Genomic DNA, 20,705 nt, shown 5'->3' on the forward strand with positions numbered 1-20,705 from the left:
TCTATCCACTAAGCCACCTAGGTGCCCCATTAATTAGCACTTTTAAAAATATAATTGATATAAATTTAAATACAGAAGTTTAAAACAATTGGTCCATGGACCAGATAGTTCCTTCTGGGGAACAGAATTATTTGTTGACCATCTTCTTAGTCTTAGGTACTTAGGTGGATTTTACTTTTAAAAGTTTAAATCCTGCCCACATGATAATGAGACCATTATATCTTTATGCATTGGTAGGTCATTTCATACATATTACACTGGGTAGCTTTAATTACAAGGGTTTAAAACTCATGAATCTGAGTAGAATTTAGCATGGAATGGCCAGCTCTTGCATTATAACCAGCCCTTCTAGAAACAGGAGAATGGTTAGATTGCTGTTTTTATTCCCACTGAATGACCCAAATCATTTAAAGGAAGTTTATAAGGTCAGCCCTCAGCAGAGAATATATTAATAATGTGCATCCCAAAGGATCCAAAGCTAAGAGAATGAGAGAGGCACAGAGGGGAAAATTCATTAGCAATGTTTCATTTATTATCATCTCAAGGAAAGAATGGGCTCTGTCTCAGCCCAGCTGATTTAGCATTCTAACTGGGGTTCCAACACCCCAGTTTTTTTAAGCCAAGTTGTCAATAGTAAGAAAACTTGATAATGTCATTTTCAGATGTAATTATGACTGTTTTGACATAAGAAAGAAAATATCAAATTTTAATGAATTTAGTCAAATTTTATTGAATCCAAATAAAAATCATAAAATCAATTTACTATACCTTTATTTTGTTTTATGTGTCTTTAGCCACCTTGTAGTGATACAGGTGCCATTTCAACAATAGCAACATAGCTACACACGTGTACCACCTCTCATGCCATGCATCCCAAGGTGCTTTGCAATATAGAGAGACTTTAGATTCCAAACAATGATTTAAAAAATAGTACAATGAACTGGATTTTGTTAATCTTCCCATAATAAATAATCTATTTTTAAAATATTGTATTATTGATGTATAAATAATAGGTATGTTCATCATTTTTACCTAAATTTAACTCCAGTTCTGGTGTTTATATTTTAAGAAAAATATATTAATTTAATGATATATTTTTGATCATTTAAGTCTATATAGAATATTAAAATAAAATAACCTCACCATGTAACACAGGTTACATACACACACACACACACACACATATATATACATATATATATATATATTAAGTTGACCTTTAGAAAATAAATATCTTAGAATCTTAGTATCATGAAACTTTTCCCTATAAAGAATTTTTAAAAAATAACTAGTATTTCTGCAGCTAATGAAACTAATTTTATTGGCAATCTTTTGTTATAACTATGACCTCTTTAGGTTTTTGTGAACTGAATTGTAGTACAATTTGATAGACTTGGCCCTGGTATTTCAGTGAGAAAATGTATTAAGTCAAAAATAAGGTTCATTTAGTCATTACTTGGTTCTGGTGGGGGTGGGGGGTAGAAAGCAATTAGAAAGCTATTTTCACCTCCCATTTATTCTCAAGTGCTTCTATTAAACTCCTCCATTCTAACTTGGTGGAGAAACCTAGACATGACCCTCTGATGAAATTACATATGAATAGGAATCTAAATTGTGAAGCTAAAAGTTCAAATAGAAATTACCTGTAATGATTCATATAGTACTTATTGTTGCTTATGCCCTGTTTCCTTTTTCTCCTCCTCTTTTTTTTTCTCCTGATATGTATCTTCTTAAAAGTGCCAATAAATGGTAAGTTCCCCATCTGTCCCATTGAAAAGGTGTGGAGGGAGTGGGAATGTGTGTATTACCTATAGATTTTTTTTAAACAAACCTAGCTGGTTCTGTTGTGTGTTGGCTTGCATGCAATCATTTAACATGTCACATGTAATGGCCCATGATTAAAGCATGCCAAGTGGCCAATCAGATGATCCATTGTCATTTCCCTTTTTTGTGCATTTGTTTTTTGGGGGTTTTTTCTGGTATGTTGTGTCAAATCCACACATTCATTGCAGCCCTGGCTTTAAAAACCATAAACCATTTTGTGCACTTTTATTTTGCTCACAAGGCCATCTGTAGAGAATTTGTTTCGTAATAAAGAAGAGTCAACTACTCTTAGCGGGAAGCAAGTGCTGTTTTACACCAAAGGGACTTGATGACGTTTCAGGATGAAATTTCAATATGATTTAGCACACCTTGGCCGAGGGGCTTAATAACTCTCCTTATCAATTAACTTTTGGAAAGCAATATATGGTTTGGACTGCTTTGCAAAGCATAAATTCTTTGCCTCGTTACAATGAGTCTTGCTCTTCCCATTAAGAATTTCTGGATATTTTATTTTCTTCCTTGCTGAGGTATTACAAGAGGGTACTATAGTCATAGATTTGGGTGATGACAACTGCCAGTCTCTTAGCAGGCAATTTATTCAAAACATAGCTTGTTGATGTGCCCTTGTTTATTTTGCATCCATATTTTTCCTAGACGAAACCCATACGATGGCCAGTGACACGAGCAGCTTGGTCCAGTCCCACACTTACAAGAAGCGTGAGAATGCAGATGTACCCTACCAGACGGGGCAGCTTCATCCAGCCATCCGTGTGGCCGACTTACTGCAGCACATCACCCAGATGAAATGTGCAGAAGGATATGGCTTCAAAGAGGAGTATGAGGTGAGCCCAAATTCAACAAAAAGAGCCCACTTCCCAGACCTTCTGGGAAATCATTTTTGGTCTTTTCTACTTAAATCATAAGAAAACACAAAACAGATCCCTTAAGAATAGTACACAGTCAGTGATTAAGAAAGACACTATTATATAAAAGTCTTGAATGCCTCAAAGTGTTAGAAGTTAAATGGGAAGGGAATGCCTGCTTTAATTCTTTGTTTGTTCTATGGAAAGAGTAATGAAATTTGAAATTACTTAACCCGCTAGGCCCTTCTTCCTGATTTCTCTTTCCTCCCTCTGACTTTCTTATAAATGGGACTTGGAGCCCGAAGGTATATTGCAGCAGTCATCCATAACAGAGAAAGAAAATGTCTTCTTAAAAATTACAGACCTACTGGCGATTATTAAATAATACTAAAGAGTCTGATAAATGTCATGGCCTAGGACAATAATTTTAGTTCTACCAGCATGAAACACCTGTTATTACCCCTGCCCTCTTGTGTGGACTTTCTGTGTTCTTTTCTTGAATGGTGACATTCACCCTCAGCAAGACAAACTGATGTTTTTACTTATCTCACATTCCTTGTTAGAAGCTAGAATGTCAGAATGTCATTCAAAAATCATAGATAGCATTAGTTTTTAAGAAATCTATTTCAAGAAGCACACCAAAGCTTCCCTGAGCATTGATTTTCTTTTGCTGTGGATGCATATTTGGACTTTAAAGTGAACTTATATTTTTTCTAATAAAGTAGGTGCAATCATAAAATTTCATAAACTAGTAAGCAAAGCAGGAACATAGGTACTTATTTTCCCCCAAGATTTCAGAAAGAATGATGTTGAATTTGGAGTCAGGAAAACCTGAGTTCAAACCATGCCCATGACACATTAGTTGGATGACCCTGGAAAATTACTTAACCTCTCACAGACTGAATTGCTTTCTCCTTAAAATGAGTTCAATATCAGCACCTATCTCACAGTACTTTTGTAAGGATTAGACATAACACATATAAAGTATTTTGTAAAAATTAAAAATATTATATGCATATTAAAGTTCTATATGTTATTTTTTTCAATCATTTTCACTTGTGTTGAACTCTTCATGACCCTATTTGGGGTTTTCTTAGCAAATATATTGAAGTGGTTTGTCATTTCCATTTCTAGCACATTTTATGGATAAAGAACCTGAGGCAAATAGGGTTAAGTGACTTGCCCAGAGTCACAAAACTAGGAAGTGTCTGAGGTTGGATTTAATCTCAGGTCCTCCTGATTCCAGAGCTGACATTCCATTCACTGTGCCACATAACTGCCCATATATGCATTCCTAACTCTTATCATCAATAAGATGTATTGAGACAACAGATCCTAACCTGGTCTATAGTTTGGATATATCTTATCAGAAGCAACTCATTTTTCATCTGGTTCAGATAGTCTCAAACTCTTATGGACATCAACTTTGCTTCTTTCTGACATTTAAGATCAAATAACAATATCTCAATTTTATTTCCCTGAAATGTTTGTGTGATTATGTTGACTTGAGCTATCTTTTCTAACCTCAATCAACAGACTCATTACAACAACAGAGCAACCAACAGTACAGATGTTTGTCATGTCACTGTTGTGTTTATGAGAAATAAGAATAGTTATTTTTTGTCCAAAACAATAAAATGGGGATTTGGTTATCCTTATTTTCTTTCTGTAGAGAAACTTGATCAGGGTCATTTAATAAGGCTATACACATATGGGAACTGTTGTATGTTCCTCAGATTTTCCATTTGAGCTGACTACACATCTTCTAAAAAATAAATCTGAAATTCTTGGATTTAATTTTAATAATTTAACTTACATAGCATGCATTATTTTTTGGCTTTCTTTACTTGTTACTTCCCTCCCTACCCTTTTAGAGGACAAACTAAATAGGATTAAGGAAAAGAACTGAAAAGATTAAAGTAAGTAGAAAAATGAAATTAAATTCATAGTATATTAAGAAAAATATAAATCTTGTGAATAGGGATGGTACCTTGAAGCTATCTAGAAACTTGTACACAAATGACACTTAAATGTTTGGTGATAGTAAGAATGATAGTGTGAAAGAGATTAGTGATTTCATCAAATAATTCACAGATTAATCCAAGACCATTTGGGAGATACCCTATTTCTCAAAATCTATTAGTCTTTGAGTCTTCAAAAAAACATTCAGGGTGAAAATACCTACAAGCATCCGCAAACAAATTTGCCCCAAACAAAAATAATTTCACAAAGTAGATTTAATAGTATAGTAACTCTGCATAACACCCTTGAATTTGCTCACTTTTAATATTGTTCCCATGGAATGCCCCCCTATAACTTTATAGCTGCCTAATATCATGTATATATGGAACTACTTAAAAAATATAGGTCAAGATGTCAGTACATAGAAATGATGCAAACCAATTTTTCATTCAGATGGCCTGAATGAGAATTCTGATTTTTAATATGTAAAACATGGTAATAACCTTATTTTTAAACAGATAGTAATGATTCATTTAAAGTTGTTAAACTTTCTCACACATTTGTTAACTTATGGAAATGGAACTAAAGAAGATGAAAAATGGGAAGAGTTTGACCAAACCAAGTGGTTCCTTCACATCAGGGACTCCATGATCTCATTTAAAGTTATCACAACCCGGCCACTTCCTATCTTTCCAGGCTTTCTCTGCTTTACTCTCCTCTATGGATTCTACAACCCAAGCTACAGTGAGTAATCACAGTCCTGGAGCCTTTATTAAGCTCTCAGTATGTGTAAACCATTATTCACGGGATACAAATAAAGGCAAACATATTTCCTGCCCTTGAGGAGCTTACATTCTAATGAGGGAGACAATATGTGAATGAATAGATATAGGCAAGACAATAAAAATAGCAGATGAAAGATAATCTTAGAAAAAAAAAATACATCCTGTGCCTGGAATGATCTTCCTTGCCCTTGAGCTTGAGACTGTTTTTGCCTTTCTTTGTAACCCCAGCACTCAGCAGATAGATAGTGTTTAACAAATGACTTGATGGTTGATGATGTTCATATTCCCTCCAGAGGTGCAGATTGCAAACACACTCATGCCATATGATTCTAGGATAGTTGTCCCTATTCTCCTGTACAGCCTCCTTGTAGGAACTACCCATCATGCTGAAGTCCTTTCTTTAGGTCTTTTTCTCATTTCCTGGGTCCAAGGGCATTTGTACTCTATCACTATCTATCTGGTATCCTTCTCTGTCAATATATGATTCTGATCATTCCCTTGTGACACTTCTTACATTTAAATGATCAATGGAAATGTGTGACAGCCTTTTTATACCTGATATGTGCCCTGAAATCTAAACTAGAAGTGAAACAAACTTTAAAGAACTGAGGAGTTTATATTTTAAGATATCTGGAAGAAGATGATACCGAATTTTGCTCAAGAGGTCATCAATAACTATTGACCCATATGTCTAATTTCTCATATCTAAAAAACTTAATGGGAAAGAACTAGTCACAAATATAGTGTATCATTGAATAAAAATGTGGGAAGGGAGTAATCAGGCTTTTTAAAAATCACTTTCTAAGGCAAACCGCATCTTCTCAATCATAATATTGACTGAAAGGTGCAGGGTGTCACTGTTTTTATGTTTGTTAATTATAAAACATATGACTTGGTGTAGAACAAAATACAACCTCAAAGTTTCTGCTCTAACAGAATGTTTCCCATAAATGGGTTAGCATTGTTAAAAAAAAATCCCTTAACAAAGATAATTCTGTTAAACAATGCTTCAGTTATTACTAAAGCAGAGGTTGGGAAACCAAAATTATTCAACACTGTTCTGATTTCAGAATCCAAAATGAAGAGATATCACTTTAGATGGGGAAAGCCTCTAGATACTTATGTTTTAGATAATATTGTGATGATAATGGTATAGTTCATTCTTGGCAAGATATGTGACCAATTAGAAGGGAATCCTAACAATCCATATAGAAAAAAATGAATGAAACCTGTTATCTAAACTGTGATAAGCAGTTCAGGATGGATAGAACATTAAGTTAGTCACATCAGTACATTTGTGTTACTTAGGTACTACAAAGAGATAAAAATTTGAGCCCATAACAGTCAACAGCTATCTATTAAGTTCCTGCTCTGTGTAGGACATTGTATTAGACAGTAGGAATACAGTAAGTCAAACATTCCCTACTTGTAATGTGCTTAGATTCTAAGAGGGAAGACAATAAAAGTATAGGTAAGTATATATGGAATCAATAGAAGGAGAATAAATATAAACAATTTGAGAATGACTAAGTGCAAGGTGGTTTGGAAAGGAAGACACTCACAGTTGAGAGGATCAGAAAAGACTTATTTCCAGAAGGAAGACAAGTATTCTTCAAGGTGGAAAGGAGGAGGAAGTGGATTTCAGGCAAGGAAAATAGCTGTTGCAAAAGCAATAGAGGTGGAAACTGGCATGTTATGAATGAAGAACTAAAAGAAGGCTGGATCATGGAGTAAAGGAGAAGGAGGAAATTAGACAATGAAGATGGAAAGTTTGTTGGGACAAGGTTGTGAAAAGCTTCAGAAACTAAACCAAAATATATATGATTCTTGGGGCAATAGAAAAACACTAGAATATACTGATTAGAGGAAATTGAATTGAATCTGGAAAATACATTTAATACTGTTGGTGATCACGAGGTGCTCCCTGGCTCCCCCAAACCCATCTTACTAATATCAGTTTTCTTCTAGTTTAGCTATATTTCAGGGAATCATAGACTGCTACAGATTCCAAAGAATCAAAACTGGGGCTGACCCAAAAGAAATGGACAGTGCAAATGTTGTCCTACTACTTGTGAAATGTTTAAAGATTTACAGCTAGGGTTCCCAACCCTTTTTCAGTCTCCTGCGAAACTGAGAGGAAACAGCACCTCGGTTCCTTTCTGTTCTGTACTTATGGTAACTCCATATATTCTCTTTATTTATTTGTATATACCTAGCTATTAGCATGCTGTTTTCCTGTTAAAATGAATTCATTAAGGGCAAAGGATATTTCTTTTCTTTGCTTGTATTCTTAGTTTAACACAAAAATTAAAAGTCTAATAAATGTTTGAGTATTGACCAGTTATTCAATAAGGAAAGTAAGTAAATTCTTGAATTTACACATATGCATGTAAAAGATAAAATAAATTAATTTTGTCCAGGCAATTGTATCCTGTATATGACTATATTTTGGGTATGATAAAATTGTTCAATATTTATCAGTCAAGTAAATCAATAAGATACTTGATTGTCTCTGGTCAATCAATAGGGGGTTTTTTGGCATGGTTGTTAAAGATGATAGCAATCTATCTCTAGTTTGCTTCTTGCTTTTTATGTGATTAAGAACAAGACTGATTATCCTAGTTCACAGAGTTGGAACCATAAACACAGTAAGAATAGGATATGTTCCTCCAAGGGTAAACCTAAAATGTTATAACTTCATTGTTCCAAAATCAATTCAAAGTTTCTGGTTATTGCAATGGTCCATTAGCTTATCTTTTGATGGGTTGTTATCAGTATTTTTTCCTCAGTTAAAAAAAAAAATTTACATATAAACCACATTCATTTGGTTTTAGCTAGCAATATTTATTTCCAAATTACTTTTTTTTCAAATTTTGCAGATGAACTATAATATTCCCTCCCTTTTCCACCCTTAGCTTCTTAGACATCTCTATAATCCACTGACACTACTGATTTTGGAATAGATCAATACAATAATACAATTATTTATAATATTGCTTGTCCCCCTTGAAGTACCTATACCTTGGTTTGGAAACCTGTTATGTTTACCACCCTGGATAGATCCTCAATAGAACATCATTAGAAAACAAGAGCAAGGATTACACATTATGAAAATATAGATTGGTTTTGATCTGCTTCATTTAAAAGAGTACCTATGTGGATGACATTGTAGCCATTTTCCCCCCTTCCTTCTGGACTCCTCATCAGCAGGCTTTTGGCCCTGAGGTCCTGCTCTCTTGATTGATGCTTGCCTCTCCTAGACTACTTTTCAGGAAAAGTCCCAATCATGTTTCACTTCACTCCTACTCTAACTCTGCCCTTCCCTTCTTTTTCCATAGTTGTTGTTATTGCTGCTGCTGTTGTTGTTGTAATGGTGGTGGTGGCTGTTGCCTTTCAGTTGTGTCTGACTCTTCATAAACTTATTTGGTATTTTATTGGCAGACAAATTGGAGCAGTTTACCATTTCCCTTCTCCAGCTCATTTTACAAATGAGAAAACTGAGACAAAGAAGTTAATTGACTTGCCTAAGGTCACATAGCTATATTTGAATGTAGGAAGATGAGTCTTGATTGACTTCAGGTCTGGTTTGCTATCTACTGAGCAACCTAGCTGCTCCTCATCCCAAACATGAATATAGGAACATAGATCCTTGGTTGAGTATATAGTTTGTCCATTTTTTATCCTGAATGATATTTCTCCTGTTATATGTGCCAATACTTCTTTAATCATTCTCTGAGTCTTATTCAGTTGTTAAAATGCTGAAAATACTCAAGATCTTTTTTTCCACACAAAACTTATTATTTCTTTGGCAAAGAGAACACCTGAAGAGGAAATTCCTTTTGACATATACACGTGGCCTTTTACACTGAAACATATAGTCGTTTATAATTGAATCTGCCACTGAGGGTGGTAACTCTTTCAGTCACAAACAGTTGGACTTGAATCTAGGTCTTCCTCCCTCTGAGACTATCCACTATACTAGGTTTCCTCTCTCTCCCAATATCATAGGACCTAGAATATAATGGTAAAAGGGATATGGGAGATCATTTATTCAAGTCCTCTCATTTTTATGATGAAGAAAGTAAAATCCATATAAAGTAAATGATTCACTTTTCCGTCCAAAGTTATTGTGAGGATTTATAAACACTTAGGGTAGTTCCTGGCACATGGAGATACTTATAAATGGTTATTTGCCATTCCCTTCCCCAAAGTGGTAATAGGTAGCAAGCATAAACAGCAACACCATGAATCAAATGAAGGTCCTTTGACTTCAAATCCTGAACAGCTATGGCATGCCCCAAACTAATGAATTTTGGTTATTGTTGTTTTCTAATAAACCCAGTTCTGCCATTTATTATCATTATTATTATTATTTCTCCAAAATAAGGGAATTGAACTAAATAGTCTTAAATCAACTTGTTTTATGGATATTGATAGCTATGAAAGGGTTCCCAGCTCCATGTGGTGGTGTCACCTTATAAATAAAGGATATCATTTTGGTACATTGTATTCAGTTGTTTCAGTCATGTCTGACTCTTTGTGACCCCATTTGACAGAGATATTTGGGTAGTTTGCCATTTCCTTCTCCAGGAGACAAACTGGGTTAAATGTGCGAGGGTTACATAGTAGGTAAGTGTCTCAGGTCACATTTGAACTCAGGAAGATGAGTCTTCCTGACTCCAGGTTCAGCAATCTATGCACCGTGGCTCCTAGCTGCCCTCATTTTGGTATGTCTGTAAATAAAATATGGCCACCAGAGAAACCTTTCCAAAATGCAGGTTTGACTGCTGGTATATTTGACTTTGCCCTTTATATTAGTGCACCATCCTTCCTGCTTTTCTAGTCATTTTACCTGTTTGCCTGAATTCTAAGATCCAATAACATCGATCTTCTTACTGTTCCTCTTACATGACATTCCATTTCAAACTCAAGCCTTTTTTGGTTACCCCACCCCCATACCTGGAATGCTCTTCCTTCTCACCTTCTCTTCCTCGTTTGCCTAGCTTCCTTCAAGATTTACAACAATTCTTCCTTCTTCAAGAGACCTTCCTCCATTCTCCTAATTGTTAGTGTCTGTTCCATAAGATTATCTTCCATATGCGTTCTGTGTATCTTGTATGTAAATAATTGCTTGCATATCGTCTCTCTACCATTAGAATGGGAGATCCTTGAACATAAAAACTATGTTTTTATCTTTCTCTGTATTCCCAATACATAGCACAGTGCTTGGCACAGGAGAAAGCACTTAATAAATATTTTGTTCTCTGACTGATTAAATTCCCTTAGGACTCAAGATAGTGGCTATATGCAAATTAACCTTAATAGAAAATCTTATACCTTTGGGGGGAAATGGAGTAAACTGATAACAATTTCAGGGAGGGAATAATAAGTCATCGTTTTTCATCTTCAGAGCTCAATAATGCCTTTGTCAAGTGACATGTATAATCAAAAGTGCTTATTATAGTGGATTTATTAAATGAATAGGCAGATTTTGATTGTATTCATTCTTGTGAACCTTAAGAGAGTGAGATCAGACAAAATTACAGTGTTTTTTTAAAAATCATTGCATCTATTCAACCTTTTATATCAAAAATAGAATTTTTATAATTGTTAAACTTAGGAAAGCTCTAAGGAATGGTGTTTAACATAAGAATCAGAATGCCTTTACTTTAAAAAGGCTTATATTGTTGCCATTCTCAAGGTAGCTTTTCGGGGGGGGGGGGAGGGAAAAAATTTATACATTAGGGTCAAATAGCAATGGCCCTATTATTATCATTAGATGGAGAACTGGAGAATATGAATAGCCCTTCTTATTATATGGTAAGAATGAAGAAGGCTTCAGCATTATCTTTTGTTATAAATACTCAGAGAAGTAAAGAGAGAAGGGCATTCTTCTGTAATGAAAAACTGCAGTATGCTTGTATTTCCGTAGTTCTATCTTTTTGTCATAGAATACTAAGCCCCAAGACTTGTTGAAATAATCAATTATTTCAATATGGAAACTTTCTCTGAGGATAAAATATAAAACAACAGCTATACTTCATGCTATGACTCCTACTGAGTAATGATCAAGACAACTATTCTGGTTTCTTTGGTTGCTTCATTTCATAGGCTGTGAAAAACAATTTATCCAGATTGTGGGATTTTTTTTTTGAAATGGAGGTTTTTTCCCTCTGTTGACACTGATTTTCAACCAATACTCTTTTATCTTTACAAAGATAAAAGTGTCTGAAAATTGGCCTAAGCTTTGGAAGAACTCATTACTGATGAAGTATCAGGCAGATGAATGTCCAAATAAAAAGAAGAAGCATATGGTAGGGATGAGACTAAGAAGTGTTCACTGTGAACTTTTTCATTTGATTTTGGTTTAACAAGATAGTCAGATTGCACTTCTCACCAGGGAAATACAATAATTTGATTCAAAAGAAACTCAGACATGAATCACAATAAAAAAGTAAACATGCTGAATTGAACAGAAAATGGCATATTGTCAGCTGATGGTAGTTCAGAGTTCTCAGGAGAAAGACAAAGTGTAAAGGGCACAATTGTTTACATTGCTATGAAATAAAGGTTTCAGTTCTTTCCCCTATAGGCAAAATGAATCAGTCTCTGATAAGTCTACAGGGAGAAGTCTCCTGTGAATCTGTATGAGATGGGGAGGCAGGGGAAACCAGCTAACTTCTTCTCCACCATCCCCAGCATACTTCACACACACACACACACACACACAAAACAGTCCAAGACTCAGACATTCATACTATAAAATCATCCTTTAGAACCTAATAATAACTCACTTTTATGTCACATTTTATAGTGATATTTTAATTTTCCAGAGGAAACTGGAGCCTATGAAGATGACTTGTTCAGGGTCACATGGCTCTACAGCAAGAGAAGACTAGTTTCTCCATCCCTGTTAGTCCACGATGCCATGCTTCATTACATCTTTGTAGTTTTCAGGGATTTGTAGAACATTGGCTTAGAGTACTGAAGAATTCAGGGTACAAACAACAATTCTTGTACAATACCTTTGCCTTCCTCTATATAAAAGCTAACTTTTCTATTCCCTGATTCTATTGTAATATAAAACAAGACTGCACTATCAAGCAATTATACTGGGTCTCCAAGAAAAAGGGAAAGGAAAAGAGAAAGGTGTTTCCTCTTTAAGTGACAATTCCTATTCCCTGTGAAGAGGAATGTTTTTATATGAATAATTTAGGAAATATAAACATTTCATGTAATTTTCTTTGAAAATACAATGGAGAGTAGACAAAGTGGCCATCCTTTCAACAGATGGATAGGGAAGATACTGCCACCAACTTTAACAATTTAAGTTTTAATATAAATATTAAATAAATCTAATAATTCATAATAAAATTTAAAATTAATATTAAATAAATCAGTTAAATAATATTAGATATAAATTAAATATAAATCCATTTTCATAACAAGGACAATAAAAAACCTAGAAACCACCTTATCCAGCAAAACTTTAATGCCTCACCAAATGTGCACATAATATAAGACAAAAGCATTCCATTTTAGAATATAAACTTTTTTTCATAAAATCTGTAAGAGGATGGTGGCAGATTATGAAAGATTATGAACAATAGCATGTTATCAAATAATAAGAAATAATAGAAAAAACAAGCAAATTTAAAGAAAGCTATACTAGAAACCCAACTAAGCAAAATAATCCTAAGCACATTTAAGTATGAAACTGGAAAGGGGAAGAAATATTTAAAATGGATATTTAAAGATTTTTATTTCAAGCTCTTTCCCCATCAAAGATTGTAGAATCATCATAAATGAACTCTAATGTCACAAATCTGATTTGAACTTTTTGAAGAAACAAAAATGATACTAAAGAAAACATAGGAAGAGTTTACAAAAGAAGTATACACTGAAAGGAACCCAACATTTTGATCTACAAGAATGATCAAAAAAATATTAACTTCAGGGGCAGCTAGGTGGCACAGTGAATAGAGCACTGGCCATGGAGTCAGGAGGATTTAAGTTCAAATCTGACCTCAGACATTTAATAATTACCTAGCTGTGTGATCTTTGGTAAGTTGCTTAACCCCATTGCCTTGCAAAAAATCTAAAAAAAAATTAACTAGCAGGGCGGCTAGGTGGCGTAGTGGATAAAGCACTGGCCCTGGAGTCAGGAGTACCTTGGGTTCAAAGCTGGTCTCAGACACTTAATAATTACCTAGCCGTGTGGCCTTGGGCAAGCCACTTAATCCCGTTTGCCTTGCAAAAAAAAAAAAATCTAAAAAAAAATTAACTTCTGACCCATATGCCAACTTTCCTATGTATTTTAAATTGTTATATGAATAATCCATATAATACATAAGTAAAATTACACAGTAGGTCACATTGTTAGCATCAGTCATTTCACTGAAAGATATTTAAAAGCATTATTGTATTGATTATTTATTTACTATATATCACCTTGAAGGTCCACCAAAATGATGTCTACCACACATATATTTAAATTCTGAAATATTTAATTTTAACCATCATAATGTTAAATCAATTTATTAATATTATAAGAATATAATTTTATATGGAAGGTATACTAACAAAAATAGCTCTGTCCAATGTCCCTATGATGTATTAAGTAACATAAAATTAAGAATCATGTTTGCCAAAAGTGTTTGCCATTGTCATGGAGAAAATTCAATGCAAAATTAAAATTAAGAGTGATTTCCTATAGGTCAGGGATCATTACTCTTTTTTTTCTTGTCATTAATACCTTTGACTTCCTGGTGAAGTATATAAAACCCTTCTAAGAATATTTTTTTTAATTTAAAATAAAATACAGAGTATTATAAGGATAGCACCTATATTGCAATACACCAGTTTTCAAAGATGTATAATATGTTGTGTGAATGTATGTATATATGTGCATTTGTGTATGTTAAAGTTCACCGAGCCCAGATTTGGAATGACAAGACCCTATCCATAGAGTGAGGTACTTTGGATCATTCTGTAGGTGGGTGACATTGTGCTGATTTCATCAAACTCAGTAACATTGCAAATCAGTTCCATAATCACTCAAAATAGACCAAAATTATTAAATAGACTAAATTATTAAAAAAATAATCAAACCACATAAGCAAAATGAAAAAAGTGTCTTTTGTATAGACTGTGATACACATTTAAATGTCCAACCTCTAGCATTTCATTGTGGGAATTAATTAATTAATTAATGCATAATAAATGAATTATTCCACCAACAAGCATTTATTTAAGTTTTCACAATATGCTAAATATTTGCTTAGACTTTGAGGCCACAAAGATAAAAATTAAATATTCCCTGCTGTCATGGAGCTTATATTTTTATATATTTATATATTTTATTAAGGGATAAATGTATATTTATGAAGACATTTTATATACATATATGTAGCTATAGATATATGCACACACATATGCACATTTATAATAAAAACAAGGGAGGGGAGAAAAAGACATCATATAAATGGGATGCTTCAACAAAGTCTTTAATAAAGATGGGGATTCCTTGACATGGGGTAAGGAGGGTCTATATTCCAGAGAGGAGATCTCCAACAAAAAGACATGGAGATGTGGAGATGGAGTATTACATGCAAAGAACAGTAAAAATGGACCAATTTCCTTATGCCATATAATGCAGGAAAGGAGTGCGAATGAGAAGAATGAGAATGAAAATGTAGGTTGCTGTTAAGTTGTAAAGGGATTTAAAAGACAAACTGAGGAATTTATATTCGACCCTAGAAGTAATTGGAATTTAATGAGTAAGAGAGTGAAATGGTCAAATCTGCACTTAAGGAAAATCAATTTGATAGCTATGTGAAGGATGAATTGAACTAGGAGAGAAACTTGAGATGGAGCTCAATTAGGAGACCAAAACAATAGTCCAGATGAGGTGATGCAGGCCTGAACTAAGTTGATAATTATATGAGTGAGAAGAAAATTGTTTCAAAGTATAACATGGAGAAAGATACAGCAATATCTAGTCACTGATTAGATCCACAGGGTGAAAAAGAGTGAAGATTCAAGGATGATGCTAAAATTGTGAACCTAAGGACTTGATAGAAATAGGGCAGCTCAGAAAAGGGTATGTTTGAGAGAAAAAAAATAATGAATTCTATTTTAGACATGCTGTGTTTGAGATATCTCTGGGGCATATAGTTTGAAATGTCCAATAGGAAGATGATACAAGGAATATATATATATGTGTGTGTGTGTGTGTGTGTGTGTGTGTATAAAATTTATGTGTTTAAGGTTTTTTTGTATCTTTAAGGTTTTTTTTAATAAATATAAATCTATTTCTTTTTCCTCCTACCCCATTAAAAGGGTGCAGACAGGTAAATGGCCTGCCTTTGTCCTGACTAGCTCTGTGACATTGTAGGCAAATCACTTCAACCATCTAAACCTCAGTTTAATAATTTGTGAAATGGAAGAACTTACTTAGTTGATCTCTGTGGTTTTTTCCTAGCTCTAAAATTATGAGATTTTTCCCCTTTTACCTTTTCTTATCATTTTCTCATAATTATTTATCTAGGATAGAAATTTTCTTGAAATTTTCAGTAGAGCCATGAGTTCAACTACCTGGACACTTCCAATTTTGCCACAGATAATTAGTAGTTGTCTAACATTAATCTCTCTCAGCCTCAGTTTCCTCTTAAGGCAGCATAATAATAGGACTTGCCTCAAGGGTTGTTGTAAGAATCAAATAAGATAATATACTTAGGATGCTTGTCAAGTTTTAAAGTACTACATAAAGGCTTGTCATTATCATTATCATCTAAGTTTAGAAAAGAGGATTGGAGAGATTGTGCAAAATCCTCACCCTTAATATCTTATGAACATTTCTGAAATCCCACATCCTATAGTTTTTCAAGAAATTTCTGCTAGTTCTCTTTGCTGGCCCTTTAAAATACAAGGATATGAAATTATTTGTTCTATCCTTCTATCATATCACTCCTCCTGCTTCAAAATAAGAGATTACCCAGATTAGCTGCTTTTCATAGCTTTGCCAGTGACAAAGAAATGGTAGCTAGGTGGAGAAGTAATTCTGTTTAGCAGGAAGAAGACATCAATGCCCTTCAAAATCCTTAGTTTTTGGTTTTTGGTTTTGTTTTTGCACTTCATCTGCCATTCACCTCCATCTTCACCTAGTTGAACTTCTAAAGGGTAGGGGGAAAAAACCAACTTCTACATTGTTGGGAGGGTTTTCCCTCCTCCCTCCAATTTTTTTTTCCTATGCACTCTCAGAAATTATATATATATATAATATATATATGACAGAAGGTTGCCTTTCATTCTTAAATCTCCTGACCATTAGCCAAAAGAAATGACTTGCATGTCTTCTAAGTTCTCTGTCAGTGCTAAAGGAGCAAGACTTAAAAAAAGGACCTAGGAATCTCCTCTATGAGGAACTCCCTCAAAAAATGCAGGATAACATATCTTCAAATTATAGTCTTATATACTTAGGGCATGTTTCTGAAGCAGGTTTTGAATTTAGGCCTTCCTAACTTGAGGACCAGTTTTATATTCCCTATGCCATTCCACCTTTGACTTATCCCCTCTCTTCAGACTTTTCTGCTCCTTTGGGGATGGGTAGCAGTGAATTGGAGAGAGGAATATCTACTTGGAATGGTTTGAAATGGTTGCTGCTGGGTCCCTTTGTGGAATTTGTGAAATTTAGGATAGGACTCGGTTCATCGTTTTTTTCTTGTCTAGCTTGTAGAACAAGCTAGACAGTGCACAGCTGGTTCTATTCTGTATGCATTTCAGAGTGCGAGAGGAGCACTCTCTTCTCTCTAGCCTTATCTACCCAACCTACACACTTTTCAGATGCTCTTTTCTCTGATTTTTGTATTCCACAGCACCAGCTGAGTCAATCAATTGCCACAATCAGTGCAGGTTATTTTCTATCCCACAGGATACAAATAACAAACAAAACACAACCATTGAAAGATGGGGTTGGGGGAGGGATTGGCAGGCACTGTAAATACATTAAGAACATCAACAACAGCTGTGCCTCTGGTGACTGTAGCAGCCAACTGATTTTTGACACATTTTAAAATTTTAATTTATGATAAGGAGGAAGAGACAAGTCCATTAGAAAAATTTAGGAACTTTGTCTGAAATTTTGAGTTTGGAGCTCTTTGGAGCTGAATAAAATAATTAAAAGTCAGTTAATGATATGCATTCATGAATTGCTTCTTGGAATATATTGCATTCAAAGGTTTTTTATGAATATTAGTGTGGACCAAGGGTTTTTGGTTCATTTTTTAACCTGAGTTGTTATTCCTTCTTTCAGTTGGTCTGTGATGGTCCATGGGTGAAAAAAAATCATTTTACCTCTATTTTTACTAATATCTAATTGTTATCAGAACATCTAGTTGGCATAGTAAATAGAATGTAGGGTCTGGAATCAGAAAAACTCCTTTTTGTGAGTTCAGATATGATTTAAGACATTCATTAAGTGGATGATCTTGGGCAAGTCACCTGTTTGGCTCAGTTTCCTCAACTGTAAAATGAGTTGAAGAAGGAAATGACATGCCACTCCAGTATCTTTGCCAAGAAAACTTGAGGTTGTGAAGATACATATTGTTAGCATTTCCTTCAGTTATGTTTGTAGGGCCAGAAACATTCTAAGAAATGGTCCATACTTCTCTAGACTATCAAAGGATTCTGGGGCACAAAGCAAGTTTTCAAATCCTGATTTAGAGAGTTGGTAAGATTAAAATCTGGCATTTATGATTTAGGCAGCTAAATGACATAGTAGAGGGACTTGAATGGAGGTAGAGCATTGAACTTAAAATGAGAAAGATCTGAGTTCAAATCTAGCTTTAGAAACTTAACAGCTGGGGGGTGGCTAGGTGGCGAAGTGGATAGAGCACTGGCCCTGGAGTCAGGAGTACCTGAGTTCAAATCTGGCCTCAGACACATAATAATTGCCTAGCTGTGTGGCCTTGGGCAAGCCACTTAACCCCCATTGCCTTGCAAAAACTAAAAAAAAAAAAAAAAAAAAAAACTTAACAGCTATGTCTGCCTCAATCATAGCACCTACCCCTCAGAGTTGACAGGAGGATAAAATGAGATGATAATATTTGTAAATCACTATATAAATTTTAGTTATTATTATTATGAATTTTATTCATATATATATATTTCAGTGGCACAGTTCCTTTAATATTATCTTTTCCCAGAATTTCATAATTTTGCTGCTAGTTTCTTCCCTTTAAGATTAGCAATGTCATACCTTGATACTGCTAGAACAAACCTCAAAAAGTTTAACCAAGAATAATTATTTTCTACACCTCTCAAGCCTTAGTAATAGTTTATGACTCTCAACATTTTCCAATTTATTTGAAGTACTTTAAAACTCATGTCTGACTTCCATTTTGAAGGTGCTTATAAGAATGTTCCTTATCTTGGCTGATTCAAGTTAAACAAATTTTCCCCATTTGCTATAATGCTTTTAGCTTTAGATTCGATTAGTCAGGAGTGTTATAGCTGAGTGTCTAGCAGTCTATGGCAGGTGGCATTGATAAGTATCCCCACTTGTTGATTGTGAGTACCTATCTATTATTGCCTGTCTACATTTACTTGGAACAAATTTTTATATCACTCAGTTAAACAATAAACACTTATGTCCCAGATACTATTCTAAGCACTGAGACAAAAGACAAAAACACAGCCCCTATCTTGAGCTTACATCTTAGTGGGATAGCAAGAACTATGTGTGTGGGTTGTGTGTAGTATACAATATATGTGTATATAAATACATGTATACACATATAGTAATAAAGCACAAATAAAAATAATTTCAGAGAGAATGTGTCTATTGTACATAAAAGGGCAGTGTTTCCTTGAAATATTTAGTTCTTCAATAATTAAAGTTTGTGCTCCCTCAAAATGATAAATGTTCAAGGGACTTTTGGAAAATGGGAACATTGGTGTACAGTTGGTGGATCTATTAATAGGCATCATTCTAAAAAGCTATTTAAATTTACACCCCCCCCAGTTACTAAACAATGCTTGCCTTTTTAACTACTGCTATCTCTATATATGCACAAATGATCAAAGAAAGAGGGAAAGGTCTTATATTATTAAAAATAAGTCCCCCCCCCAAGATAGCAACAGTCTTCATAAATTGCTGTAATAGAATTAAAAATTTCAAAACTATTCCTTGGTGGCTAACTTAATAAGTGAAGAACATCTCTGATTTTAATTAGAAGGGTCCTGGGATGACACATGTATAATCCATTAAGTTCATACTTAAAAAATAAGATAAGCCAAAGGCCATGCCCTTCTGATTTAGATTTCATCCTGTGTCACATAATGAGGCATCAGAACAGGACTTTGATGTAGGCATATATGGGCACCTAATTGGGGAAAATGGAATTCCAGAATCATAGAGCTAATAGCCATAGCAACATCCAGCTCAACTGTTATCAACTTAGAGGTGCAAGAAGACACAATAATCACTAGAAAATGGTTTGAATTTGTTATGCATTATCAACTCATTGATTGGATATAACTCCAGACACAGGATCAGAATTCACACAATAAACCTTTTTGGTATCACCTATGAGTTTAGACAAGATTGATAATAAATTACAAGTATATTTGAGAATGTTTTGAATGACACTTGATTGTTTTATGGTGAATTACCTAATGAGAACATCATGGTTGAATAGTGCCCAAGAAACTAAATCCCATATGTATTCACAGTTGATATATACCCAAGTATGCTATTGTCCTCCTACTTTAGTAAATCTGTGATGTGTATATTTCTAGAGGTGGTGACCTGAAAGATAATGCTTTTTCAATTTAACTTTAAAGTCTAAAACAGATAAACCTCTAAGTAGTATGAATCTATAGAAATTTTCTCTATATTTATCTAATTTGATGCTTGATAGCAATGGATTTATTCCTATTATTGTGTTGCTTTACTAGTTTGAACAGCATTCAGTCCTTTGGCACAGTACCTGTCAAACCCAATGGTCTCTATTGGCAATGCCAACTCTAGTGCTTTTTGAACATCTAAACAGCAACAGATGCTTCCCATTCATTTGGCTCTGTGTTAGAGCTTTTTGATGCAAGGTCACCCAGATGTTAGTCTTGACCTCTAAAGCTCCAGCTTTTCATGTCCAATAAAAGGGAAGAAAAGTACTCTGAAATCAACTAGCCCAGCTCAGTTCAGCTGAAAACCTACCATGACTGGTCATCAGCAAAATCCAAACTGTGATCTCAAACTGGATATTTTATA

The 20,705-nt window shown here is 34.4% G+C and overlaps 1 protein-coding gene across 1 annotated transcript in view; it reads left to right on the forward strand.

Moving 5' to 3' along the window:
* PTPRM (protein tyrosine phosphatase receptor type M) overlaps positions 1-20,705 on the forward strand; it is a 1,090,562-nt gene that overhangs the window by 891,965 nt on the left and 177,892 nt on the right. The window contains exon 18 of the mRNA XM_074202077.1: positions 2,479-2,666. Within this exon, the coding sequence (XP_074058178.1) occupies positions 2,479-2,666 (188 nt within the window). The remainder of the gene's footprint in view (positions 1-2,478; positions 2,667-20,705) is intronic.

This window comes from Macrotis lagotis, chromosome X, assembly GCF_037893015.1.
Source record: "Macrotis lagotis isolate mMagLag1 chromosome X, bilby.v1.9.chrom.fasta, whole genome shotgun sequence".
NCBI lineage: Eukaryota > Metazoa > Chordata > Mammalia > Peramelemorphia > Peramelidae > Macrotis > Macrotis lagotis.